We start from the raw sequence: 27,681 nt of genomic DNA, 5'->3' as shown, positions 1-27,681 counted from the left end.
TGGGATCAGAATCATTTTGTAGTCCGGGTCCACGGCCTGGGATCAGCAGTGCTGAAGAGCAAGCTGAGTGTGTCTCATCTTCAGTCTCGCAAGGGGTAGGGCTAACACGCATGAAGTCATCAAGCCCAGGAGTCTCTGGCACCACCAGGCCAACGTGTGGGATGAGTCCAGGAAAAGCTGGCATGTGGACAATAAATCTGCAATTCTGTCCTCCGTTAGGAGCACTCTAGCACTGACAGAATCCCAATGGAAACCTAGAAAAATCAGGTCTTGAGAAACGGTCATAGATGATTTCCGCCAGTTCACTGACTTCCCCAGTTGAAACAGGAGCTGGAGTAGTGACTGAAGATTGGCCATTGCAGCTCGTGGGCAAGGACTCTGCAGAAGCCAATTGTCCAAATATTGATAGACATGAACTCCCTGCAGTCTGAAGAATGCTGCGATGACCGCCATTATCTTCATAAAGACACGCAATGCCGAGCTGAGAGCAAATGGCAGCACACAAGTTTTCCGCTCCCTCGCAGATCAGGATATGCATGTAAGCATCCTGAAGATCTACCATAATGAGCCAATCGCCCTTTCGGTGGCTGGGCGTGATCATCTTGAATTTCTCTTGGGGTACGAAAATGTTGAAGTTGGAGAGGTCGAGGACAGTGCACAGGCCAGCCTGGTTGGGTGTGGGCACTGTAAATAGACAGGAGTAATAGACCTCTTCATGCTGCCACAAGGGAACAGGTTCCATCACTCTGAGGTCCATAGGTTTCTGTACCTAGACTCTCTGTGAGGGCAATCCAGTATGAAGAGGAGGGTGGGGTTTGAGGGAGGGGCAAGCAAAAGCCCACTCGGACGACAGACAGAACCCATCCGTCTGATGAGATGGTCTGCCACCCCTCCAGATGAGAGAATATTCGTCCTCCCACCGGAGTCTCGCAAGACTGATGAAAAACATAATTTAGATGGTTTGTCAGTGGCGAGACCACCTGTTGCCGAAGAGGAGGCTGATGACCGAGAGAAAAACCAGCTACTTTGCCCTTACTGTGAGGCCCACCAGAGGAGTCTTCTGCCCTGTGTGCATGGCGCTCCTGGAACCTTCTGAAACCTAAGGACCTTGTCTGGATCCCTGACCTCTGCGAATAGGCCGCTTTAGCTGGGGGTTTGGCAAAGACCGACAAAGAATTAGCCGTTTGCATGCTTGTCTTGTTTTATTGAGTTCCTCATCGGAGGAGGAGTGAAGCAACTCTTTACCTTCGAAGGGAAGATCAAGTACTTTGTCCTGAACCTCCTTCGAGAACTTTGTAGCATTCAACCATGCTTGGCTGGAGATGTCTACTCCAACCATAAGGCCCCGAGCAAAAGTGTCTACATGATGGGCCACTGCCTCCAGCAGGTCCTGAGCTAGCACTTTGGCATCGGATAGGCCCTCTTTAGAAATGTCCAGCCTGTCCTGAGGGATACATTCTTGACATTGATAACGCTCCTTCCACAGGAATTTTTGAGACTTGATGTACTTCTACAGACGACGAAGGTCCAGGATGGGTCGGCAACCGCCGGTCTTCTTCCGGACGAGGAAGTACCATGAGAACACCCCAGAGCCCCAGAGCCTTTTTGGCACGAGTTCTATGGCTCCCTTCCTTAGCATCGCTCCTACCTCCAGAAGTAGTTGTGGGACGTGGTTTTCCTTCTTGGCCACGGGTGGTATACGGGGACACCTTCTCTGAAATTCCAGGGTGTGCCCGCGGGCCAGGGCATCTAGCACCCAATGGTTGGTGGAGATGGACTCCCACACGCGGACGGATTTCGCCAGGCGGCCTCTCACCGGGGTGCTTGAGTGGGGGCCAGACACCACGGCTGGTTCAGTCCTGCTTGGCCGTGGTCTTCCCCTTCAGTCAGTTGGCGAGACGAGTACCACAATCCCTCACTGTCCGTTTGGACATGTTCTTACAAAACGCACAGTCCTTCTCCACGTGCGTTTTGTCGTCGCAAAGGCAGTAGAGGCACAGAGAGTGCTCATCCTCCTTAAAGACGTTCTGTAGTCCGCATCCAGGGCAGCTCCTGAACATCTTAGGTCCAACAGGCGTCATGCTTCCTTTGTCCTGGGCCATGGCCACGCGGGGTAGGCCTCAAAGATATTCTGGAATCCTCAGAGAAGTGGAAACCTGACAAAAATATGCCCTTGAGGGGCGTAGAAATTTTCTGAAAACGGGTCCCTGTAGATCGGAAATAGAATCGGTGGAGCTTGAGGCTCGATGGACCGAAAATATAAGAGTAAACTCTTCGAAAAAACGCAAAACGCAGTAAAGCTCGAGAGCTAAAGCACGAAGACTCCCAACACTTGAACGTGCTGTAAAAATATGAAGATGGCTGCCAGAGGAGGGGCTTAGGTAGGGGGCAGTCATTGGCTGGGGGCAGTATGACCCAGAGACCAGTCATTGGTTACTAGTAGAAAGACAGTTCAGAAATGAAACTGAAACTGATTTTTTCTTTACCGAGAATTCCCAGCCTGACGACGGGAAATATTCATGAGCATGTGAATTCATGCCAGACCCCACGCTGGAGAAACACATTTTCAAGTTTGAATATAGCCAGGGAGGACAACGCATAGCAAGTAAGCTACCATGCCGAGGCCCTAGCCATAGGTCCTTCAGAATAGCCATAGTTTCAAATACATTGCAAATCTCATGTGATTCTCTTCCAGGCGCAGAGAAACGGTAACCGCCTGTTAAGGTCACCTTGGAAAAGGTCACTAGTGGGTGACATTTACCCAAATTTGCACTCCCACGAAAACCAAGCACTTTCCTCAAAATATTGTAGGACTGGAGTTAGAATAGTAAATAATACCTGTCCTAGAATTTGTGGGGGGAATACTTTTAGGGGTGCAGGAAAAATAAAATCACCTACCTGGCGACTTTGTCAGAGGGCACAATGTCACATAAAACCAGAGAATCTAGGAAGGATTTCTAGGGGACATAATTTGAACTACCAAAGCTAATTGACTTCACTTTCTTGAATAATGTGGCTGAAAAAAGGTGGTCTGAACAAGAGCATTAGTACTCTTGCTGATCAGTGTCTGGCTACGTTCGACATGAATGCCCAGCACCTAAAATATTTTTCCCAATCACTGGGAGCCTGAGGTGTTTTAGCAATGTTGGAGACCCATTTGGGAGCACGGCCAGACAGAGGTGGTAACTTGAGTATTTCATCAAAAGCGCCTACTTGAATGATTAGTCCACATTTGGACTTAATAGCTAGCAACATAGTTGAGGAAACTGCCAAGACATCTGGCCACCCAAAGCGACGTGAACATGGATCCACAGCTACACCTTAGATTGCATGCCAGTTTGAGTCTCATTTAGGTAAATACAGTATGTTCAGAGCTCCAGTTGGGCATTCTCGGTGCACATCTGGCAAATCGGTTGAAATTCCCTCACAACCCCCAGCAAGTGGCAGAAAATAAACATTGAAAATATGAGGAGAGCTCCTGTAGCCTTCTGATGCTCTACACAAAAATAATTAGTTTTTATGGCAGAGTCTCAGTCTTGCCTAAAAGAAAAGATTAATACCTAGACTTCCACCCTACAAGCAATTCCAACAGAGCCCGGTCATTATTCATTGAAAAAGTCCACCATTCTGTGCTGCAAGTCAATGATATCAATTAAGGCAATATGTGTTCAAAGTGCTGGCGCAAACCCAGAGTGATGTGAATCAAGTCGGGTGAAGTACTACATACAAGACTGCGGGTGGTCATATAAGTTTCTCTAGGCTCGTGCCCTCCAATCCCCCTCCAGCAGATGCAGCTCTCTCAATTAGATTATTTCTGAGACGAGTGTGGTCATACTTGATAGTAGTAGGGAATGGGAGGAATGTTTTCAGTTATTAAACAAAAAAGCATTTTAAACATTAGTGACCACATTAACCATGATTGCCATTGGGTATGCATGACTTTATATGCCCTAGAAAGAAGAAACTGATCTTGGGTTTCCACAGGGCACACATGCATCCTAATTGCGGGTAAGCATGAGCTGTGTGGGAAACCACAAGCAATTCGACACGATCTCAAAGATACCAGTAAGAATGATTCACTTAAAACCCCACAAAAATAGACACTTAACAGTCCTTTAGGTACAGAACCATAGCCATATCCCTTTGGGAGGCAGTGGGTTTTGAATCTGCTTCATAACTAGATTCTATTCCTCTTTCTGGAGAGCATAGACAGAGGGCCAGGCCCATGAAATGGACACTGGGGAAGAGGGATTTGGGAAACTAAATGTTTTAAGAAGCCATCTGGAATCAACTTGTCCCAACTAACAATCATTTGCTTCAGATCCCACCTTGTTTGCAACATGATGGAACTCAAACATGATCTTCCACAAATTCATTGCTACCCCACCCCAAGAGTCAGTAACGGGTGATGTAATATTGAACTAACATGCTTATCCCCTCTCCCCAAAGTGCCACTATCAGTCAGACAAAATGGCATGCCACTTACACATACAGAGAGCATGTATTATTGTTGCTCTTAGGGTTAATGATGTGCCAGTCTGGCACTACTTGAAGTCTAACAGCATGGTGAGAAATGGAAGCAAAAATTAATGTAAACAGAAAAGCAAACAACTGCCAATAGCTAGTTAAACTCTGAAATTGGTAACTTTGAAATATTCCAGTAACGGGGTAGCACTGTGAACTCTGGTGTTACATTCTTGGACAGTTCTGTAAACCTTTTCCAGAAGCTTAGTATATTTAAAAAATAAAATTGCTATGTATAATATTAACCTCTTAATGCAAGAATCATTAATTGTGAAGGCTGGGAATGTCCACATACTTGCGGAACCCTGTGTTATGACAGGCTCACACTTGAAGTTTTAATTTTTTTACTGCAGCATAAACAAACCTTTCGTCCTGCACAAACCAGCTTGTAAAATGTAGGCTAAAGGGACATTCTTTTTTCCACCTTATTCCAATCAGTGGAGGACTTTGAAACGGAGTACACATCTTTGCTTCACACTTGGCGCCAGAATAATCGTAGGACAGAGAATAGATTAATTTATAGCAAGACATTTAAAAAAATTCTTTAATTTCTTGAAGTCTTCATGCCAAACATTGTATAATGGATACGAAAGCTTTCATTTTTGGTTGAGTTTAGAGGGTTATTTAATGTATTACTTTACTAAATCTCACCAAGAAAAGTTGTTTTCTGTGTTTAGAACATGTTTATGTAGACTTGTTCTCTTGCCTCTAGTGAAACTGCCACATACAATGAGATACCTGCTCAAGCGGTTCAACTAATTGTGAAGCTGATATCAAGTAAAATGAGAACTTTGAAAAAGCCAAAGCAATCATTGCACTGGATCACCCAACACCTTTGATAGGATGATTATTATTAGGGGCTGAAGGGAGCTAATTCTTCCTTTATTTCAGATATCAGGCCAATATGTCAAAAGGCTACATTTCCAAAAGTCCTACAAAAATATGTAGTCTTTCAAAATGTTGAACTTCCCTTTAACATTTTCGCATATCTTCCTATGGTATAATATACTACATTTAATATTGTAGTTTGACATTTTGACCTACCTATTTATGTTATTGTTCAGCCTAACAACCCACTATATCGCTCATCCCTTAATGACAAGAATGGTGGGGAAGACCAATCCAATCTTTCCTCTTCTAACTAAACCCTAAATATTCTTTGTGGTAGGACAAGAAAGGGGAAGCGCAGAAAGACCCTCTGTTGACCAGCCCCTAAACACCACCCTTTCATTTGCCCATTAACACAACATAATTGAATCCACAATTTTACTGAAGTATTAAAAGACATCATATGATAACTTTACATTGTTTTGCCCAACATCTTGTACATTTCTCTTTCAGAAAGTAATAGGCAAACCTTACCTTATTCTCTTCCAAAAATTTAAGTTTGATTGAAACATCATTGCGCATTTTGTCATACTTTTCCTTATGCGTTTGGAATAGTTGCTGCGATTGCTCTATTTTTGGCACAGTGGTTGCATCACGTGGTCCAAGGTTTAGCTCTTCCAAGTCTGTACGATATGCATCATATTCAATTCTGCAAAAAGGTAAATTAACTAGATAATTTTAATGAAAATCGATTGCATGTTAAATTATGCATACCAACAAGAAATCATTTTACTACCACAGGAATATCAATGTACTTTAAAGACCATAGCCCCAGATGTTCTAAACATTGTGGTTCATCTAGTGCCGATAGAATTAGACCACCTTCCATAAACCAACTACTGGTAAGCTTTGATAAAGAGATATTTGCAAACATGTTACCCGCCATCCTTACTTTAAAAAACAACCTTTGCCTGGGAAATATGGGATACTTGTTTCAGTAGGAACGGAGAGCTGCTATTTAATATCATTCTTCCCCATCCATAATACTATTCTTTCCACCCACACCTGCTCCTAGATGTTTATCTGTTCTTGGACTACAGTGATGAAGTAAATATCAGTCATATTTCCTTTTGTGGCATCAGGTTTCTTTGTTCGGCTTTACAGGTAGAGTTAAAGGCAAACATATTGGTGTAGGCTTCATAGGTAGACAACCTGCGGTTCTTCATATATTTTGCCCTAAAATTCCTCAGTATTCACTTTAGTGGGTAGAGCTGATGAGAGTTGTGGGTCGAAACATCAGTAGAGGTACTGGCTGCTTGCTGCTAAAGTGTGCCGAAAGAGGGGCATGGCATTGCAGGGGTCATTTGCTACATAGTTTTGGGTCAGAGTAAAACAAATTTATCGGTAACTTGGTTTTGTCAGGAAAGAAACAATGCACACTCAGACACCAGAAGGCAGGATGGTGTGGGAGTCGAATTGGGCCGCCTTGCTCTTGCATTGTGGCAACTCCTATAACTATGCAGACTGCCCGATAGGCGATTCGGCTAGGGGAAGGCTTGCATGGCTGAAGGTGCCCCTTCAGCATGCCCAAAACGTAGAAATCCTAGTTTCTTTTTTCATCTAGTAATAATATGGACTGTTTAGCACCATCACTGACCTTAGTTCATATATATAATAGATAGTTAGGCTGAGAATCAAGTTCCATAGGAAACCCAAAAAATGAATTGCTAATAACTTTTGACTTTAGTGACAGATTCGGCTGACATCTTGCAAAAGTGTTGTCACAGTCCCCCAGACTGAAAAAGGTGGCAAAGATCTGTTACATTAAAAATAAAATAAAAAACGTTGTTTCGGCCTAGTGCCCATCCATTTTCCCACAGCGAAAATCCAAATTGTGCTCCAGCACACAGACAAATCCACTTGGTCAAGAAGCGTTATCTCGATTTCAGGGAAGGGTTCGGGGTTATTCCATCCAGTAGTTGTTCAAATAGTTCACCGATAGGGGGGGTGCCCCATTCTCCCAAATCTCCCATGGTGCTTTGCAGCAGAGAGGCTTTTCAGAAATGAAAAAAGCAGCAATTTTAAGTCCCAAAATTCTATTGCTAAAACCTTTTGACTTGCTGGATGAATTTGGATGAAATGCTCAAAACAATGGCCAATGGCCGTGCTCACTGGCCAGGGCCAAAGGCAATGGACAGTGTGCATAAAAGAAACCTAGTGGTGTGGCCACAGATGAAGGCCAGGGACACTAGCCATGGCCATTGGCAATGACTAATGGGTTGTTTAGGATGCCTATTGGCGCACCATGTAGAGTGGCCATGGCTAGCCCGAAGGCCGGGCCAATTTTCATGGGTGAAGGCCATGGCTAGTGAGCGGAAAAGAAAGGTAGTGTTTTGAAATACACAGTGGGCACGGCCAAAGGTCGTGCTCACTAGGCCCTGGCTAGTGAGCCCGAAAGAGATGTCTAGTGGCCACCTAGTGGGTCCAAAAGTAACATACTGGGGGCCACAAGTACAGTGGACATAGCCGAAGGCTGTGGCCACTGGCCACGGCTAGTGGGCCGTAAATAAACGATGGTATAACGAAACCATTGAAATTCATTGAAAAAAAAACTTAGTTAAGGTGCAATTAAGTGCGTTGATTTAACGTAACTAAAACCTTGAAATTCAGCAGATGGGGCAAGTCATGACCAGCATAGCTCGGCGTGTTCCCGTTTCAAAGTCCATAAGCCCATACATATTAAAAGAGAAGGGTTTCACAATGGCATACAAAATGGCATTACGGGGGACATAAACGGGAGCGCGCCAAGTTAAGCTTGTCATGACTTCCCACAACCGCTGAATTTCAAGGGCTTTGTTGCGTTAAATCTGCACCTCTTAACTGCACATTAAGGTTTTTTTAGTTTATATATATTATATACTTATATCCCAAAAAAATGGTGGCCTTTTGCCGTTAGTGAGACATAGCCACATTATTTTGGGCTGCTCTGGTAGGTAAACCGTAAAAGAGTTAAGCGATGAAAGGGAAAAGTTTCTCATCTAGAAGTATAGTTCACCAGGATTATCTTTTATACATTTACATTGTTTTTATGTTTCCCATAGTCCGTCTCAGAAGCTTTGGTTCCAGTTTTACAACAGCAGTAAAAGGAAAAAGCTGCAGCACTATGCTTAGCCTATCCACCTACTGTTTGGCCATTTTTCCCTAAGCCAATGAAGTTGAAAGGTCATGGTACTCTCGTAGACCATCTTCAGGTGCTAGAAGCGCAGCACACCTCAACATGGTGATCAGACTCAGTGAAGGACTAGGTGGGTGGGTCTTGCATGTGGATTTATGAAAGATACCAATGCTGGAGTTTGAAATGGGAAGCATAAGTTGGGAAAACTCAGGATCACCTTATTTAAAGATGTGGGTAAGCATTGCTGGTCGGTCTTATGCTTCCTTTCTGGTTTATATGTGCAGGCAATTATGCTTGAATGGGTGGTGCATGGTCCACGTAGCTTCCAGGCAAACGTCTTGTATCGGCACGCCTGCCATCATTGCAGCTGTTGTCATCATTACTCTTAAGAGTGAGCTCTAGCTGTAACGCTCACCTGATTCCCACGGAGGCGCTAGTCTTGGCAGGAAGGTGTCTGTGTCGAAAAGTGATGTGCAGGACTCGATTGGCTTCTGGGGTCGAACCTCTTCGCATTGTGTGTCGAACTCGTAGGGTGAGGTTTCTGCAGGTGAAAGAATATGGGGGTTAATGGTCTGGGTTGGTGAATGTCCCTCTCTCTCTCTTCCTAGCTTCTCCGTAGAGCCCCCAGGTCAACGTGCTCACCTTAAATAGGTGAATGCTGGACTCTCCATCTGCGTCTGGTGCAGGGTGCCGTTGCCAGTTCCTTCACTGGTGAAACATAGGCCTCTTGAACTCAGAGGATCGTTACCGTCGTTAACTGCACGAGCGGTGAGTTTCCAAACACCTTTTTAGTCTTTATAGTCTTTAGGTGTGTGGCACGTTAATATTGAACAGGACTCTGTATAATGCTTTTCCCTTTTTGTCTTGCAGGACTCTTGAGATGGAAGATGGAGTGAAGCACCTGGAAATGCGTAAGTAAATGCAAGCGCTCTAACTGTCTTTTTCCCTTGCAGCTTAGTTCGTGCTGAAGAGACGCCGGAGTATTTGCAGGCGTTCTATTGCGACGAGCGCGATGGGCGTAAGTAAATACCTGTCTAATGTCTCTTCTTTTGTCTTTCAGAAGTTGGGTTGCAGCGCCGGAGTCCGCGGAATGCCCGTAAGTAATAACAATGCTTTTGTCTTCACAGGCGGCGATGCAGCGTGAAGAAATCCGGAATTCGCGGAGTGCCGGTAAGTAATAACAATGCTTTTGTCTTCACAGGAGGAGGTGCAGCGTGAAGAAATGGCCACAGCCGATGGATCAGGTGAGTAAGCACTGCGAGTAAAGGTTGCCTTGCTAACCTGTTGTTTCTTGTCTTTGCAGGTGCTGCTGTTGACTGGATACAGGAATGGTAAGTATAATTCTTGCAGGTTCAGGATCGAAAGAAGAAAGGCTGGAACAGACTCGGTGAGCGTTCTGCTGCAGATGCAGAATAACGTGAAGCACGTTTCATCTATCGGGTGTGGTTTAAATAGCCTTGGAGTGATGAGGCGTCTTCCTCCACGGCCCGCCTAGGTAAGAAAAGAGTTACAGTTCCAGAAGAGTTCCAGTGCTGTATCCAGGGAGTGGAGCTTGCCCCACCCAGGTAAGAAAGTAGTTCCTGTTCACAGAGGATTTCTAAGTGGCTGGTAAGTAAGCAGCATGGTCTGCTGCAGGTAAGTCCACCCAAGCATCTTCACACAAATTATGAGCCCGGCGCTTCCAGTGCCGGGACCGATGGTTTTGATGAGCCTGGTGCCACCGGCACCAGGATAAGGTCCAAAAGGTCCCAGTGGGGACCGGCTGGTGCCTAGGATTAGGTTTAGGGGCCTGCTTCCAAGGACATTGGGCTGGTCCTGGCTCCTTGGAAGCAGTGATCATGACAGCACCCACCCTCAAGGACCCTCCTAAGCGTGTCTTCTCCTGGGGTTTTGTCAGGGTGATTCAGATGGAATTTCTTGACCAGACGAGGTGCGTGGACATATTCTGAGGGTTCCCAAGACCTTTCCTGGGGGCCGTATCCTTTCCAATCAACCAGATAATATAACCTAGATTTGGAGATTTTGGAGTCTAGGATGTTCTTTACTTCGAATTCAAGTTCTCCATCTACCAAAACAGGTTCTGGGAGTTCAGTCAATCGGGTTTCTGGTTGTACTGGTTTTAATAAGGAGACATGGAATACTGGATGTATTTTCATATGCGCAGGTAATTCCAATTTGACAGCCACCGAATTAACTATGGCAGAGATGAGATAGGGTCCAAGGTATCTCGGGATGAAGGTGCGGGGTCCTTTTAGAGGCAGGTGCTTAGTGGATAACCAGACCTGATCTCCTACTGCGTAGTGAGGGGCCTCTTTACGGTGTCGATCTGCTCCTTTTTTTAATTGAGCTTTAGCTCTTTGCAGATGGGCAGTAGCTTCCTTAAAAGCACGGGTGATCTCAGAGTGCAAGTGAGCCACAGCAGGTGTTTCGAATTCTTAGGGAGGATCCAGGTTAGAGGTTCTAGGATGGTGTCCGTATAATAGGAAGAAGGGAGTCTTCCCGGTTCCAGAATGAGTCGAATTGTTGTAAGTGTATTCAGCGATCCAAAGAATATCCTTCCAAGGGTTTTCAGTTTGTTGGAGCATGCAACGTAGATATTGCTCTAGAGTCTGATTTGTCCTCTCGGTTTGTCCGTCAGTTTGGGGATGGTGACTGGTTGAAAGTCTTACATCAATTTGGGCTAGACGACAGCAACTTCGCCAAAAGTGGGAGAAGAATTGACTTCCCCTATCGGAGACTAAAACCGAGGGAAAACCGTGTAACCGAACGATGTTTTCTAAGAATTCTCGGGCCAATACTGAAGCTGAAGGTAGGCCCTTCAGGGGAATGAAGTGAGCCATCTTGGAGAAAAGATCCACAACTACTAAAATGGTATTATACCCTGAGCATGGGGGTAAGTCCGTGATGAAATCCATGGACAGGGTATGCCATGGACAGGGAGGAATGTCTAGAGGGTGTAATAGGCCGGCTGGTTTCTCCTTCTGACTTTTATTCTGGGCACACACACCGCAGGAGATTACAAAGTCTCTAATATCCTTCTTCCATGATGGCCACCAGAAATGTCTTTTGATCTTTTCCATGGTTTTGGTAATGCCAGGGTGACCCTCCATTAGAGAGTCGTGATAACAGGAGATTACTTGTTTTTGTATTTTCTCACAGGGCAAGTACAATCGTCCTCGGAAATATGGTAGGTCTTGATCCACTGAGAATTCTTTTCCCTTTAATTGCCAGTCCTGCAAATCGGCCGGAGTTAGGAGTGATTTGACTGTAGTCTTGATGTCTTCAAAGGATTGAGCGCTGACCAAACCCAAAATCCGTTGTTCTGGGATTATGGGTATTGGTTCTGGATTGGTTAAATGTTCATCTACTCCCATCCGGGAGAGGGCATCTGCTTTTCCGTTTTTACTGTCTGGTCGATAAGTAATTATAAAGTCAAACTCAGCCAGAAACAGAGCCCAGCGAAGCTGTCTGGAAGGCTGAGCTTTGGCCGTCTTCAGATATTGTAAATTGCGGTGATCAGTCATTACGGTGACTGTGTGTCTGGCTCCCAAAAGATAATGCCGCCAGGCTTTAAAGGCCGATCTGATAGCTAAAAGTTCCTTGTCTGTAATTGAATAGTTGATCTCGGGAGCCGAGAATTTGCGGGACCAAAAGGCTACAGGATGTAATTGGTGTGTGACCGGATCTCTTTGTGATAAAACTGCCCCCATAGCAAGACTAGAAGCATCCGTTTCCACTATGTAGGGGAGTTCTGGGCGAGGATGTTTTAGAACAGGTGCAGAAATGAATTTAGCTTTTAAGTCCTGAAAAGCTTGTTCTGCTTCAGTAGACCACTCAAAACGTTTGTTCTTCTTTAACAGAGCGGTGATGGGCTGGACTATCCGAGAGAATTCAGGAATGAATCTGCGGTAAAAGTTAGCGAAGCCTAACATGCTTTGAACTCCTTTTACAGAGGTTGGTGATGGCCACTTGATGATTGCATCGACTTTCTTTGAATCCATATGGACTCCGTTAGGTGACAATATGAATCGCAGGAACTCAACTTCAGTTACGTTGAAAACGCATTTTTCAAGCTTAGCAAAAAGGTTATGTTGACGCAATCTCTCGAGAACCTTTTTAACGTGTCTCTGATGTTCCTCTTCAGATGATGAATAGACAAGGATGTCATCAATGTAGACAACAACACACACATCTATGAGTTCTCTAAGGACATCATTCATAAAATACTGGAAAGCGGCAGGAGCGTTACAAACTCCAAAGGGCATCACTTGATATTCGAATAGCCCATACTTGGTGCGGAAGGCCGTCTTCCATTCATCGCCCTCTTTTATTCGTACCAAGTGGTAGGCTCCTCTGAGATCCAACTTTGTATATATACATGCGTCTTTGACTTGGTCCAGGAGTTCAGGGATCAAAGGTAACGGGTATCTGTTTTTAACAGTGATTTGATTCAGGGCGCGGTAATCTATACAAGTCCTAAGGTCTCCTTCCTTTTTCGGAACGAAGAACAAAGCCGATGAAGCTGGAGATTTTGAAGGACGGATAAACCCGTTAGCTAGGTATTGGTCCAGATATTGTCTGAGGTGAAGATTCTCTGGCTCGGTGAGGGCATACATCCTACTGCAAGGAGGAGTTTTTCCGGGTATCAGATCTATTTGACAGTCGTAAGACCTATGAGGAGGCAGGGTGTTAGCTTGATCCTTCCGAAAGACATCTTGGAATTCCTGGTATTCGGGAGGTAATTTGGGAACCTCAGAAGAGATTGCCGCCAGTGAAACATCAGGCTGAGGATAACAAGTGGTAAAACATTATGGAAACTGAACTGTCTTTGCTCGCCAATCGATCTGAGGATTGTGCTTCTCTAACCAAGGGATTCCCAGAATGATCTGGAACTGAGGGGCCTTGATCACATTGAACATGATTTTCTCCCGGTGTCCATCTTGGCTCACTAGCGTCACTTCTTGGGTGGCGTGCGTTACTGGTCCGGAGGCTATCTCTGTGCCATCCACTGTAGTAATGACGTCTTTTACTGCCTTAGGGACAAGACGTAGATTCATCCTCGATACCATTTCACGGTCTACATAATTAGATTGCTCCGCTGTCGATGTAAGCTTCAATTGCATGCAAACGATCCAGACGTTCAGGACTAATGAGGACCATGGGCACCACGAAATGCGAGGTCACGGGACAGATCTTAACGCTCGGCAAGAGGACCTCTACACTTGCCGGGCTAGGTCGTTTCCCTGCTCAGAACTTGTGGTACAGCTATCTGCGGCTCCTACAGCCTTCTTAGCTGGTTTCACTGGACAGTCTCGAAGAAAGTGCCCTGAGTTCCCGCAATAGAGGCATAATTGCAGCGGTCTTCTTCTTTCCCGCTCCTTTTGGGTTAAAGGACCTTTCATGCCCCCTATTTGCATGGGTTCCACAGTGTCAGCTCCCTTAGTAGAGGTCTGTGGTTTAGAAAACACTTGGGTATCAAATTTAGAACGATCAGCCTTCCTGTTCTGTAATCTGTGGTCCAATTGGACAACTAAGTCAATATAGTCTGAGCATTCTTGTGGAGGGTTCACAACTTGAGTTAACACATCCTTGAGCTCTCCACGCAGGCCTCTGTAGAAAAGCGTTATTCTCTTATCCTCGGGCCATTGAGTTTCCACTATAAGTCTGTTGAATGAGGCTATATAGGTCAAGAGGTCTTGATTACCCTGTCGTAATGAAAGAAGTTCATTGTCCAAGGCCTGCCCTTGTGCATGTCTTGCGAACAGTTTCTCCATGCTAGACTGGAAGGCCTGGAAATCATGTAAAACCGGATCATCCTGGGTGACTATAGGGATCGACCAATCTGCGGCGCTGCCACTGAGATAAGAAAGCACGAAAGCCACCTTGGTCTGGTCTGTTGGGAATGCAGCTGGTCGACATAAGAAGTGTAGGCGGCACTGGTTGAAGAACACTGCAAATTTCTTTGGGTCACCAGAAAAGCGTTCGGGCGGAGCCAAGGGCACATTACCGGGTAGATTGATTTGCACTGGATTTAAAGATGATGCAGAAGGATAACTTCCTCCTGGAGCGGGCAGAGGCGTCTGTCCTGCCTGCGTTTGTAGCAATTGCCTAGCGACGTCCTCTGTTCGCTCCTTGGAAATTATCAGTTCTCTTCTTAGAGAGTTTGTTTCCTGACGAGCTGCATGTACTTCTGCTCTTAATTCCCCGAGCAACTGGGCTAATTGATCAGTGTCTGAGGTTTCCATTGCGCCTGGGTAGGAGTTTTGCGGTGGGCTTCGCGTTCTGTAACGCTCACCTGATTCCCACGGAGGCGCTGGTCTTGGCAGGAAGGTGTCTGTGACTCGAAAAGTGATGTGCAGGACTCGATTGGCTTCTGGGGTCAAACCTCTTCGCACTGTGTGTCGAACTCGTAGGGTGAGGTTTCTGCAGGTGAAAGAATATGGGGGTTAATGGTCTGGGTTGTTGAATGTCCCTCTCTCTCTCTTCCTAGCTTCTCCGTAGAGCCCCCAGGTCAACGTGCTCACCTTAAATAGGTGAATGCTGGACTCTCCATCTGCGTCTGGTGCAGGGTGCCGTTGCCAGTTCCTTCACTGGTGAAACATAGGCCTCTTGAACTCAGAGGATCGTTACCGTCGTTAACTGCACGAGCGGTGAGTTTCCAAACACCTTTTTAGTCTTTATAGTCTTTAGGTGTGTGGCACGTTAATATTGAACAGGACTCTGTATAATGCTTTTCCCTTTTTGTCTTGCAGGACTCTTGAGATGGAAGATGGAGTGAAGCACCTGGAAATGCGTAAGTAAATGCAAGCACTCTAACTGTCTTTTTCCCTTGCAGCTTAGTTCGTGCTGAAGAGACGCCGGAGTATTTGCAGGCGTTCTATTGCAATGAGCGCGATGGGCGTAAGTAAATACCTGTCTAATGTCTCTTCTTTTGTCTTTCAGAAGTTGGGTTGCAGCGCCGGAGTCCGCGGAATGCCCGTAAGTAATAACAATGCTTTTGTCTTCAGAGGCGGCGATGCAGCGTGAAGAAATCCGGAATTCGCGGAGTGCCGGTAAGTAATAACAATGCTTTTGTCTTCACAGGAGGAGGTGCAGCGTGAAGAAATGGTCGCAGCCGATGGATCAGGTGAGTAAGCACTGCGAGTAAAGTTTGCCTTGCTAACCTGTTGTTTCTTGTCTTTGCAGGTGCTGCTGTTGACTAGATACAGGAATGGTAAGTATAATTCTTGCAGGTTCAGGATCGAAAGAATAAAGGCTGGAACAGACTCGGTGAGCGTTCTGCTGCAGATGCAGAATAACGCGAAGCACGTTTCATCTATCGGGAGTGGTTTAAATAGTCTTGGAGTGATGAGGCGTCTTCCTCCACGGCCCGCCTAGGTAAGAAAAGAGTTACAGTTCCAGAAGAGTTCCAGTGCTGTATCCAGGGAGTGGAGCTTGCCCCACCCAGGTAAGAAAGTAGTTCCTGTTCACAGAGGACTTCTAAGTGGCTGGTAAGTAAGCAGCATGGTCTGCTGCAGGTAAGTCCACCCAAGCATCTTCACACATATTATGAGCCCGGCGCTTCCAGTGCCGGGACCGATGGTTTCGATGAGCCTGGTGCCACCGGCGCCAGGACAAGGTCCAAAAGGTCCCAGTGGGGACCGGCTGGTGCCTAGGATTAGGGTTAGGGGCCTGCTTCCAAGGACGTTGGGCTGGTCCTGGCTCCTTGGAAGCAGTGATCATGACACTAGCCCTGCAGCCTTTAAGCTAGATGGCCTTTTTTTGTGAGTACTTGATGTTGAACTAGATGAACCTGGGTAAGAATTGCTTAGAGATGGAAGTGTCCTAATTGGTAAAGCTGAAGGTCAGCAAAAATTGACTGGTCTCGGAAAAGTCCTTAGTCTTGTCAATATAATACCTCAGAGCTCCCTTTCCAAGCAATGGAAAAGTTCTCCAGTGGTGAGGACAAATTACTCAAAAAGGTTTGTAGGACCACAGACTCATTGGAGGGGAATGTCAGAAGGGACTTTTGGGAAGCATTTTCATTTTGAAAACAACAGCACTATCTTTGAATAAATTGACACATGGCTTATTTGCCACCAGGTCCTGTGCCACTGTTATGCTCCTTACCAAGTGATGGCTATAAAAAGCCACCTTTTTTGGTGATGTACTCCCCATTAAGCATCAGCTCAAACAGATGTCCCAAGAGTTTAGTTAGTAAAGTGTTCAATTCCCAAGAGGTCTTGTGAACCAGCAGGAAAGTATGCAGCAGGTCCTTCAACTCTGATGATCATGTGCGATTACCGAGTAAGGTGCCCAGGCATCACGGACTATCTGGACATGGAAGTTAGGTGGAACGTGACTAAGGTATGAGTTAGCGGTTACTTCCCCTAGTGATTAGGGAAGGGGTAGAATTTGGTGGGGATGAACCCAAAAAGATTGAAGACATTATATGGCGCACAAAATACAGAAGCTCTTCAATTACAGTTTACGTCTTGGTCATAGAAAAGGTACTAGCCGAGTGAAGAATGGAACAACACCCTGCCGTCAGTTGTACGTGTTTAAACTCAGAAGATTCTGGAGCAATACTTTCCAGGTTGAGCGAGGCCGGCTCATGGTGGTACAACCATCCATCATTTCTGGACGGGAGATCTGGTTTCAGAAGCAGAATTATGTGGTGTGCACTTTGTGGATTAGCTCTGGGAGATGGAAGAGGAGAAATATATTGTTCTGTTTGGCTCGGTGGCAGTTGGTTTGTGTTTTAACAGACAGTGGTTGGAAATGGGTCCATCTGTGTTTGTCTATGTAATACATACCAGTGGTGTTGTCCACGATAATGTGAACCACCTTCCCTGTGATTAATGCCTGAAAGGATTGAAGGGCCCATCGCAATACATGTGCCTCTAGAATGCGGACGTGGACCTTGCATCTGGAATGCTGAAGTGGACTAGGTACATGCCCCAACTGTTCAGCGAAGCAACGGATACCACTGAGGTTTCAAATGAAGGGTTGCTGAAGGAGTTCTGTGTGTCAGTTGTTTTCTTTCACCCCCAAAGATAAGGAAAAACCTCATTGAAACATAACTTGTCATTCCATGTGGCTGATATTGGTTTCCAACTGTAGTCCAGGTCAACTGGGAACAGACGCATGTGGAGTCTGCAATGCAGGATAAGAGGGCTGCATGAGGAGAACATCCCCACTAAGGACAAGTAAAGTCTTGTCCTGAAAATACAGATGTGGATGTGCTGTAAGACACCCCCACAAGTTCTCAAAAGACATGTGGTTTTCCGGTGGTGATTGAGAAGCCCAATCACTGCAGTAGGGGTGCTGTCTCAGTGAGGGATGTCCGTGCGCTCCCCTTCCATTTACTCCCAGACAAGCCAATCTCTGAGGTGGAAGGTACACGGTGGCCATTTTCCTAAAATAGGTAGTAACAGGGGTGAGGACTCCAGATTTCTCAGTGCAGACCTCAACCCGAAAGGAAGGAGTTTGAATTGGAAGGGTGGATCATCCAATTATAAATTAACAATTATAAATGACCTTGAGGAATGTATGATGTCTATGAATAGAAAAGTGGAAACCTGCACCTTCCATGCTGAGCAACTACAACAAGTCACCCCGCTCGAGCAGTGAAACAATGCTTTGCTGCATGAGCATATTAAATCTTTCCCTTAAATTAACTCCAGAATGGCTGTCCATGTTTTGTTGTGCAAATCACCAGAAAATATAGGGAGTACATGCCTTGAATGCATTTGGCATATTGCACCAACTCAATGCCCTTCATGGAAATGAGGAGGGCCTCTTGCAATAGTTCCCACAGCCAGTGTTGTGGAACGGTATGAGGTGTTGTATTCGTTTTTGTTAAAGTAATTGCAGTGCCTTTCTTGTGGCCTTCGTATCCTCTTTGGTGACCTTGAGTATGGCTATCTCTAATGGAGTTGGTAGAACAAGCCTCGGAATGGTTGAGAAGACTTCTTATGCAAGTTCACGACCATATCCACCTTTATAGTTTTCAGGGCATCCATTTTTTCAAAAAAGAGGTCTTCACGGGTGAACAGCATATCGAGTCGAGACCTCCAGCAAAAGGGATATTCACATCAGCCAGCCTCTTTCAACTCTTTAAATACCTTAACCGTTTCATCTTTTTGCTACAATTTCCCTCCAGGGCCAGGGATGGGGGGGGGGGGAGTAAGTGAGAAAACATGAGCAAGTGGTACAGTCCTCTTCACTACGTTGCACTTGCCAACATTCAAAACTGGGCAGAATTTCCTTGAACGTTATGCACATGGCACCTTAGTAAAAGTGGTGTCTTTTGAAGATGCTTCAAGGCTAGCTTCACGCTTTGGATTGGTGGGCCTAGCACTTCATCCTGCCTTTGAACTCTCATATTTTTCCTGAGAGGTCATAGAGCAACCTGGAGTAGAGTGCAATGACACTTTAGGAAAGGTGTAATTTTCATGTAAAATGAACTATGGCTTTCCTCTTTGTACATGGGCTGTGATCAATGGTTCTGCCGCGATGCACCTTGGCCGAGGTGCCTTTTTTGTTCAATAAATAACTATTGGTGGACACTTTTGCCATCGTCACTGGTTTTTACCTCTGCTTTATTACTATTCAATGCTTGCATGAAAGGTATGACAAGGACTGGAAGTGAAAATCAGATCACTTAGTAGGCCAGCCTTGCCTGCACAGTACACCACCATATCTCATGTGGTTAAAGCTGGCAGTATCAGTGACATTGTAGGATGCTGCCTTCCTCTCCTTCATGATTACAAAGGCCTCCTGTTGCTTATACTCAGGAGGATGATTGAGGAGTGCTATCATGCGGTCCCACCTCTTCTAAAGCATGAAAATATTGGAATGGCAATATTGCAACCTTTGTCACCTCAAAGGCTAGCACTTTCCTGCCAAGTGTCTGCCCTTACTGTCCAGAGAAATGGAACACTGTGCCAAAGGTTCACTGACCGCCTCGCGGCTGTTGCACATACAACAGATTCAGGGGTTTGGTTGACCTCTCAAGCATCCACTGTCATCTTCAATCTTTTCTCCTCCCTACTACTTCGAGGTTGTGCGGAAAGGAGTGTGTGCACTGAGAGCAACCCATCCTCCCAAGTGTGATTTATAACAGGCATGGCATGTTTGTTTAATCTTACATTTCACGCAGAGGCTGAGGTAGACCATCTTATTTGTTGCTGCAGGCCTGCCCAGCAGGGTACAAAAGGCAGCAATTTAAAAACGTGGGGATTTTTCTAGCTGCAATTAGTTTAGACAGGTACTGCCTGTGAGGGCAGATCGCCTTCCTGCTCTTCTGCTTGACTGGAGACAAGGATCTTGTTGATTGTGGACAGAGCTGTGGTTGTTGACGAGTGTCTTGGTGTTGCAGTCGAAGAGGCCAGAGCTTTGACATTCATCCACTAAGTAAAAGTGGACAGGCATGTCTAAGTTCTCATTGATGATTCTTTCCCTTACAGAGTGTGCTCGTTATGATTTGCAATTATTAGATGGAAATCCTAAATTCATATACTGGAGCATAACATTTTAAAAAATGTGCGAAATTCATGAAAAATGAAATGCCTAATTCGGATCAAAAGACAACTGGTGGAATGAGCAATATCTTGGAATCAGAAAGACAAAGCATTCCAATGTTAACTGTACTTTCACACCAATTAGAATCCTAAAGTGATGTTGCAATTGCAGGTTAAGGCCAGCTAACGTTTTTTGTTTGAAATGCACAGAAAAACCAGCTCAAACTTTAGGTGCAAAACATACAGATTTCAGAACTGAGGGCATGTTTTAAATAACGACCTCAACAATATTAATAAGAAGATCAGTCTGATAAACCATGTAAGACGAGATGCCACCAGTATAGTTTCGTATTAATGAGTAACTGCTGAGCTAAAGGGGAAGGTCATAAAAAGTAAAGTCTAGAATGATGAAAAACGAAATACTAAGATGATAAAAGGCCAGGCACTGCATTAATCCTACACACAGACACTTCTGACATGCTGGAGTGCACATGGGTATTGTATTTGGTTAGGAAAGGGGATATGGGGATTCACAAAGAAACAAAATCCTAGGAAAAAAATCAAGTTGCTAAAGTTTGACAAAAATGTTCTTGACGCAATCTTGCAAATTATGCATCGGTAGGATGTTCATCAGCATGACATTTTTAAATGAAAATTCGAAATCAGCTTTGCTGAAATATTTACCTTGAGTTTTCATACTGTTTGACAGTCATCAACGTGTCCTCAATTGTTTTGTTTACCAAAGTATTAACATTTGCAATGAAAAAATTGATAGCCCCAAGAAGAGTATCTCCATTTTTGGCTAAAAGTTTCTGGGTGTCCGCATTGTATCCAAATTCTTCCTAAAATATAAACAAAAATACATACATTATCAGCGATGCAGTACACATGTATCCAGACTTACAGACGAGTGAAGGAACTATGTCCGTTTTCTCACACAGCCACCGACAAATTAATAACATTCCCACTAATGATGAAAACGGAGGAGAGAGCAGGATTTTAAATGTAGCCTTTCATTTCCATTGGAGCTCCCTATGGAATGGCACAATTAAAACTCGCCCTCAATTTAAATGAACTCCTAGTACGCATCAATGGTCAATCACGAGGCAAATCAGGACGACTGACAAATATATGTGTTTTTGTTTGATTTAAAGAGAAGAAAAGATCTTTACCTTTAACAGTAAGTCTCAAGCAGAGTATGTGATCTGCTACTAAATGTTGCCTTTCACAAGGCCAGACAATATATATAAAAGCACAGCAAAACATAGCTATCTTGGGAGAATAAATACTCTTTCATTTTAAGTTGAAAAATGATTTTTCAAATTAGACTATACACAGGTTTATGGCAGAACAAAGCTTTGAGACGAAAAAGTAAAACTATTGGGCTGAAAACAACATTCTACAAATTCAAGCCACCCGGAATGTCTGAATTGCCAATACATTTCGATACCCTGTAGACAGTAACTTTGGTAAATGATTATGGAATTCTCCATCTTTTCCCACTGCTATTTTTATACAATGTTAAACGATTTCTCAGGGGTACCATTCACCACGAGTTGTGTCATTTTGGCCTGAAGAAATCAAGGCATAGCATAATGTTTTGTAGGCAAACTAGCATGTTTACAGCAGCCTTCTGAATTACAGGTGGTCACTGGTTGCTCTCATTTCCAATGAATGGCGTTTCACTTGTTAGCAGTCATGCCATGCTCCCCAGTTTTTCCTTTGACCAATTGTGAGCAGTTAGATCTCAAAATGAAATATAGTCTCTGGTCTCAGCTGGTAATATAATAATGAAACCACTAAGTTAAAAAGAGGGGTCCGTAGTTGTACACTGCTTGGTGGACAATTAAAGTATCTTTGAATTCGGCCCTCTGCAGTACAAGAAGCCAACACAGAGCCCTCAAACTAGTCTCGTCATTCTGTATTCACTTCAAGCACTACAGTTGGTGTTTTGGAACATGGAATTGTATGCATTAATATAATCTCTGTAGATTTTGACTCAAGTTATTCACTTCTGTGCAGGACTTGTCCTCGAATCCTAAAGTCTTGGAGATGTGAGAAAATAGACCACTATAGATGGTCTCCTGTGCAGCAAGCAGAAACCTTCCTGGAACAGACCCAGAAAATCACTGATATATGCTGGGTCTTTAGACCACTTTTCCCAGCATGCAGCTTAAATGACTTCCTCCAGGACCCCTTTTCTTCTCACATTTTAGGTTGATCCCTTCTTGACGTCTTCAGTCTCCTCACCTCCCTTCATGTACTTGGTCTCAAATCCCTGTTCTTTAGCTATCCCTTGTTTCTCCACTCGCTGTCGCTTCTCCACCGTGCTTTCTGACACTGGGTCTGAGGCACCGTCTGTAACAACGTCTCTCTTTCTAAGCGTGTAGTAGCTGCTCTGCCACTGTGTTTTTAGGGTGTCTATGAGCCCTCCTAGTTCTTTCACTGCCCAGATCCACTGTATACACTGCCTCAGGATTCCTAATTCGAAGTTGTCCTTCTGGCACTGCAGTCTGCTTCAGTCACAGACATTGGCGCACTGGTGGGTGCATCACTGGCATTAGCCCCTTCGATGGCGTCCATCATCACTGCATCAAGCCCATAATTTGAGAACTTCAGGGACACAACTTCCGTTCTTCCATATTCTGAATAGTTTGTTGCTCTGGTCACCTAATAAAAAAAGGAACCTAACTCCTCCAAATTCTTCTGTTGATGCCATTTCCACGCTTTACGAGGTCTTTGTATGGTTTGATATATATTAATAAGCAGGTCTCGTCTTCAAAGAGACTGTTTCCACCACTTTCTTTCGAGGATACCTTTATGCAGTTTTGCTGCATTTAAATGAGGGAAAAACGATTTGTGCTTCATCTTGTAAACATCGAAAGTGATTTACAAATCAAAGTCAAAAGCATGCTAACATATTTGCATGGTGAGGTACAAATACATTAGTAGTGTTACAAGGCCGCGGCATTCAGTGTATCTCTACGGATTTTTAAGAGAAACAAGTGTTTTGCCCCACAGGCATCAAACAGACTAGCAAAGGTATGGAATTGGAAAGGGCCAGGATTTAATCCTGTGTGCAAAGTGAGGTAAAGGGACAGAGTTGCCCCACGGGTAGCCTGCTTTAAGTCTTTCGAGTATGATCGTAAATAAGCAGTCCTAGTTGTCTTAACGGGTGCTGGGCTTCGAGCCAGGTCGAGAGAAAAGTAACTAAAACCAAAAAAGGGATGGGTGGAAGGTTTTGAATCAATGTAAACCACAGACACTGCTCTGGGAAACATTCTACGCAACTGTTTTATAGCACGCCTGCACCATTGCAAAAGGGGTCTAGCCACATTCATATCAGCGAGGTACTGCCACCAATGGCAGCAGCCCAGCCTCAACTGCTACGCCATGTCCTCTCTGCATGGAAACACAAGCAATGCCAGACAGGTTTCGTACTTGTACGGCCGCATGAGGTGCAGCTTGGTTCCCTATGGAGCATTGAGCAAGGGACCCACTTCTGGGCATACGTCTCAGACAGGGATATAAATAATAACCAAAAAAGTAATGCGTGGAAGGTTTTGAATAAATCTGAAGCACTGGAACTGCTCTGTGCACCCTTCCACACCACCATTGTTTAGTCCGTCTGCGCCATTGCAAAAGGGGTCCAGCCAAATCTGTCAGGTACTGACACCAATGGAAGCAGCTCAGCCCGAATTGGCAGGCCAGGTCCCCTGAGTGGAAACATAAGAGAAAAGTAACTGCCCGATTGCCCCAATGTATTGCTCCAGTGCTTCTAGGTAATGCACAAATGGGGGATAGGTAGAAAACTGACAAGTAAACCAAAAGGTGCGCAAGTCTTAGTTACTTACCTGTAACTGTATTTTTCCAGGATTGGCATCTTTCATAGATTCACATGCTTGAATATTCCCTGTCGTCAGACTGGGAATCCTCAGTGATTTAAATAATTATTTAAAAAATTAAATATGTATACTTTATTTCCATAGAGAATGAATGTAGATTGCCCATTATGGCCAGTGAGCCATTCAATTGTGTAGTCCCTCCACCTCACTTTGGTCCTTTATGGCCTTACCCAATGAGTTGGCAGGGTTTAAACTCCACCCCTAGTAGCCATCTTCAGATTTTGAGCCGTAGAAGACTACTTGAGTGATGACTGCTGGGCATGGGAGCAGCCTCTCGGGGGAGGCGGGTGGGCGCATGTGAATCTATGAAAGATACCAATGCTGGAGAAATACAGTTACAGGTAAGTAACTAAGACTTCTCCAGCATTGGATCTTTCATAGATTCAGATGCTTGAATAGAATACCAAACAGTTAAAAACATGCCAATAACATTATGCATATTCTGCAGATCCTTCTGTTCGCCTTACTATACAGCAACTAAATAGGTTTCATTACCAGGGAAGGCGGGAAGAGAAGGCTGCTCCTACCTTACGCAAAGAGATGGTGGCAAACCGCTTGGCCCACTGCCGATTCTTTGCTGGTATCTTCTGCCAGGCAGTAATGTTGGAGGATTCCTCTAGTCTGTTGAACTGCTGTGAAAAATCTGAGGATGGCTGCTTGGGGCGGAGCTTAAACCCTGCCATCCCATTGGTTATGGCCATAAAGGACCAAAGTGAGGTGGAGGGACTACACAATTGAATGGCTCATGGGCCATAATGGGCAATCTACATTCATTCTCTATGGAAATAATGTATACATCTTTAACTATTTAAATCATTATTTAAATCACTGATGATTCTCAGTCTGATGACTGGGAATATTCAAGCATCTGAATCTATGAAAGATCCAATGCTGGAGAAATAAGGTCATATTAATTGTTGTATCCAAAGTGTATCCAAAGTGTTGCTATCATGGTGAATGGTCACCTATGCCTGGGTTCCTTCTGTCACACTGGTAATTTCATTAATAAGTAATGTATCCTCTCAATGTGTATACAAGTTGATTTATAATTCAGAGTCCGAACTATTACATATGGCAATAAAGATCACTACCCACACCTTATGTCCTCATCCTCCTGTAAGGTGCATGAAAGGGTTATTGCTGCAAACTATGAAATATTATTTGGGCCCTACTGCCCATAGAGGCACTGGTACTGGATTATAGGCATGCAACACGCAGGTTCTGAATGGACCATCTGGTATAGGGGGAGAGGTCTTATGAATCAGAACCAACCTAGATCTCCTGTAAGATGAGGTGGCGCCATGGCTCAGTGCTTTATCTATGCCTAGGTCCTTCATAGGCAGGACAGCTGGTGGAAGTTGTGAACTCTTTAATGCAGGGGATCTTTTAACTGTGGCTCCTCTAGAAGAAATGCTCAGGACTAGGCTTCCTGAAACTTTCTTTATGCCTTCTATGAGCTTTATAGAAATTACTACAATGAATTTGAGGCTGTATCCCTCAGTTGGGGTTACGCCAGGCTCTGTGGGAGTTATCATAATGTAGCCTTTTCCATCCTACATTGGATGCAGCTAAAGCAGTCTTAGGTCCCATAGGATTACAATGTTCATGATGTTCATTTCCATAAGGAATTTAACTGCTGTGTTATTGCACTCTATGGAAACTTTGGTTCAGAAGAACAAGTTACTTTCTTAGCAAATGGTAACGTTCTTTCGATGGGATGTTCCGACGAAGTATTCCACATCTATGACAGGTAATCACCACAGCTGTGCTGCTTAGGAACATTTTTCGGCATCTGCGTCCTGCGTCGATGACGTTGATACGCTGTCCTCGAGGGCCTCCATCGAGCCGACGTCACCGGATGTTATACGTAGGATGCACGACGTCCGTAGTCAGTTGTAGTTTTTTTCCCAGAACGTGTGGCACCAATCTTCTGCCAGAATGACACAGAAAGCCTTGCGGAAACGTAAGCTGCAATCGCATAAGAAATTCTGTAGAGGGGCAGGCTGGGAGGGTACGATGTGGAATACGTCGTCGGAACATCCCATCGAAAGAACATTACCATTTGGTAAGAAAGTAACTTGTTCTTTGAGGGGACTTGTTCCTTCGACGTATTCCACATCTATGACAGACTCCCAAAGCAGTACCAACGTATGGAGGTGGGAAAAGAATTTAGAAATTTAGAATGCCCAATCAAAGGCTAAGTCTTGCCCATGGATAGAGCCCAGGGAGTAATGTTTTACAAAAGTATGGACAGAGGCCCATGTGGAATGGGAACACCCCTCTGCAGAGCAGTGGATGCAGCCACCCCCCCTAGTAGAATGGGCCCTCAAGCCTACCGGAGGGTCCTTGCCCACCAGACGGTAGCATTCTGAGATGGTCAAGATAATCCATCTGGACAAGGTCTGCTTAATAACAGCTTGACCCAAACGCCTTTCAGCGTATCCTACAAAGAGCTGATTGTCCACTCTGACCCGGGACATGCGTGAGAAGTAGAAGCTTAACGCTCTCCTAGGATTCAACCTATGGAGCCCCTCCTCATCCTTACCAGGATGCAGTGGAGGATAGAACGCCGGAAGAATGACCTTCTGGCTTAAATGAATTTCCGACACAACCTTCGGAAGAAAAGAAGGACGAACCCTAAGGACAACCCTGTCCTTATGGAACACCGTGAAGGGTGGCTTGGCGGATAGTGCCTGCAACTCACTCACTCTGTGAGTGGAAGTAACCGCAACTAAAAATACAGTTTTAAAGGTCAACAGTCTCAAAGGACAAGAGTGTAAAGGCTCAAACGGAGCTCCCATTAGGAATTTTAGAACCAGCTTCAAATCCCAATCGGGGCACCTGGAAATGTAACGGTGGGAACACATTCGTGAGCACTTTCAGAAACTGAGAAATCAAAGGAATCTTAAAATAAGAACACTCCTCAGACGAGCACTTAAATATGGACAGCGCCGCCAGGTAACCTTTAATGATACTCACTTGCAGGCCCTTGTGGGCTAACGAAAGCAAAAAAGACAGAACCACAGGAATGGCACATGAAAAAGGATCCACATTCTTAACCCTGCACCAGTCGCAGAAATTTCTCCAATGGCAACGGTACAGGGACTTTAGTGCGGTCCTTCTGGCCGAAAGCAACACCCCCATCACGTCTTCAGGGAGGTCCCAATCCTTATACCTCAACCTTTCAGAAGCTAAGCATGAAGGTTGAGGGACTTGACCTCTGGATGGAGAACCTGACCCCCCTCCCGTGAGAGCAGATCGTCTCGGTAGGGAAGGCGGCATGGAGGGCAGATGGACATGTCGAGAAGGTCCGGGCACCACGTTCTCCTGGCCCATGCCGGAGAAATGAGGATCATTCGGGAACCGAACCTCCGTAACCTCCGCAGCACTTGCGGGATGACGGGGACTGGAGGAAACAAGTACAGCAGTGGGAAGGACCACTCCACTACGAACGCGTCCCCTAAGGCTCCTCTTCCCGCAAGCAGAAGCTTTTGCACTTCCGGATGACACTGGTGGCAAAGAGATCCACTTGTGGGGTCCCCCAAAGGGCGAAGATCTCCAGGAGAATCTCCTGAGCCAGCTCCCACTCGTGAGAGACTTCTCTGCCTGCTCAGAGAGTCCGCCGCCAAGTTTTCGTCTCCCAGCAGATGAACTGCCGAGATCAAAATTTCCTGCTGGAAGGCCCAGAACCAGAGCTGCTTCACCTCTCTGCACAGAGGGAGAGACCCTGCCCACCCCTCTTTTG

At 45.1% G+C, this 27,681-nt stretch overlaps 1 protein-coding gene across 5 annotated transcripts in view; it reads right to left on the bottom strand.

Moving 5' to 3' along the window:
* ARFIP1 (ARF interacting protein 1) overlaps positions 1-27,681 on the bottom strand; it is a 607,935-nt gene that overhangs the window by 31,429 nt on the left and 548,825 nt on the right. For all 5 annotated transcript variants that reach the window (XM_069631288.1, XM_069631287.1, XM_069631291.1 and 2 more), the window contains 2 exons: positions 20,716-20,873; positions 5,887-6,061 (listed from right to left, as the gene is read on the bottom strand). In XM_069631288.1, the coding sequence (XP_069487389.1) occupies positions 5,887-6,061; positions 20,716-20,873 (333 nt within the window). The remainder of the gene's footprint in view (positions 1-5,886; positions 6,062-20,715; positions 20,874-27,681) is intronic.

The sequence above is a fragment of the Ambystoma mexicanum genome, chromosome 6q (assembly GCF_040938575.1).
Source record: "Ambystoma mexicanum isolate Mex_15411 chromosome 6q, UKY_AmexF1_1, whole genome shotgun sequence".
In the NCBI taxonomy this organism is placed as follows: domain Eukaryota; kingdom Metazoa; phylum Chordata; class Amphibia; order Caudata; family Ambystomatidae; genus Ambystoma; species Ambystoma mexicanum.
Note: the sequence above shows the minus strand (reverse complement) of the source record. Positions and strands in the feature narration are given on the sequence as shown.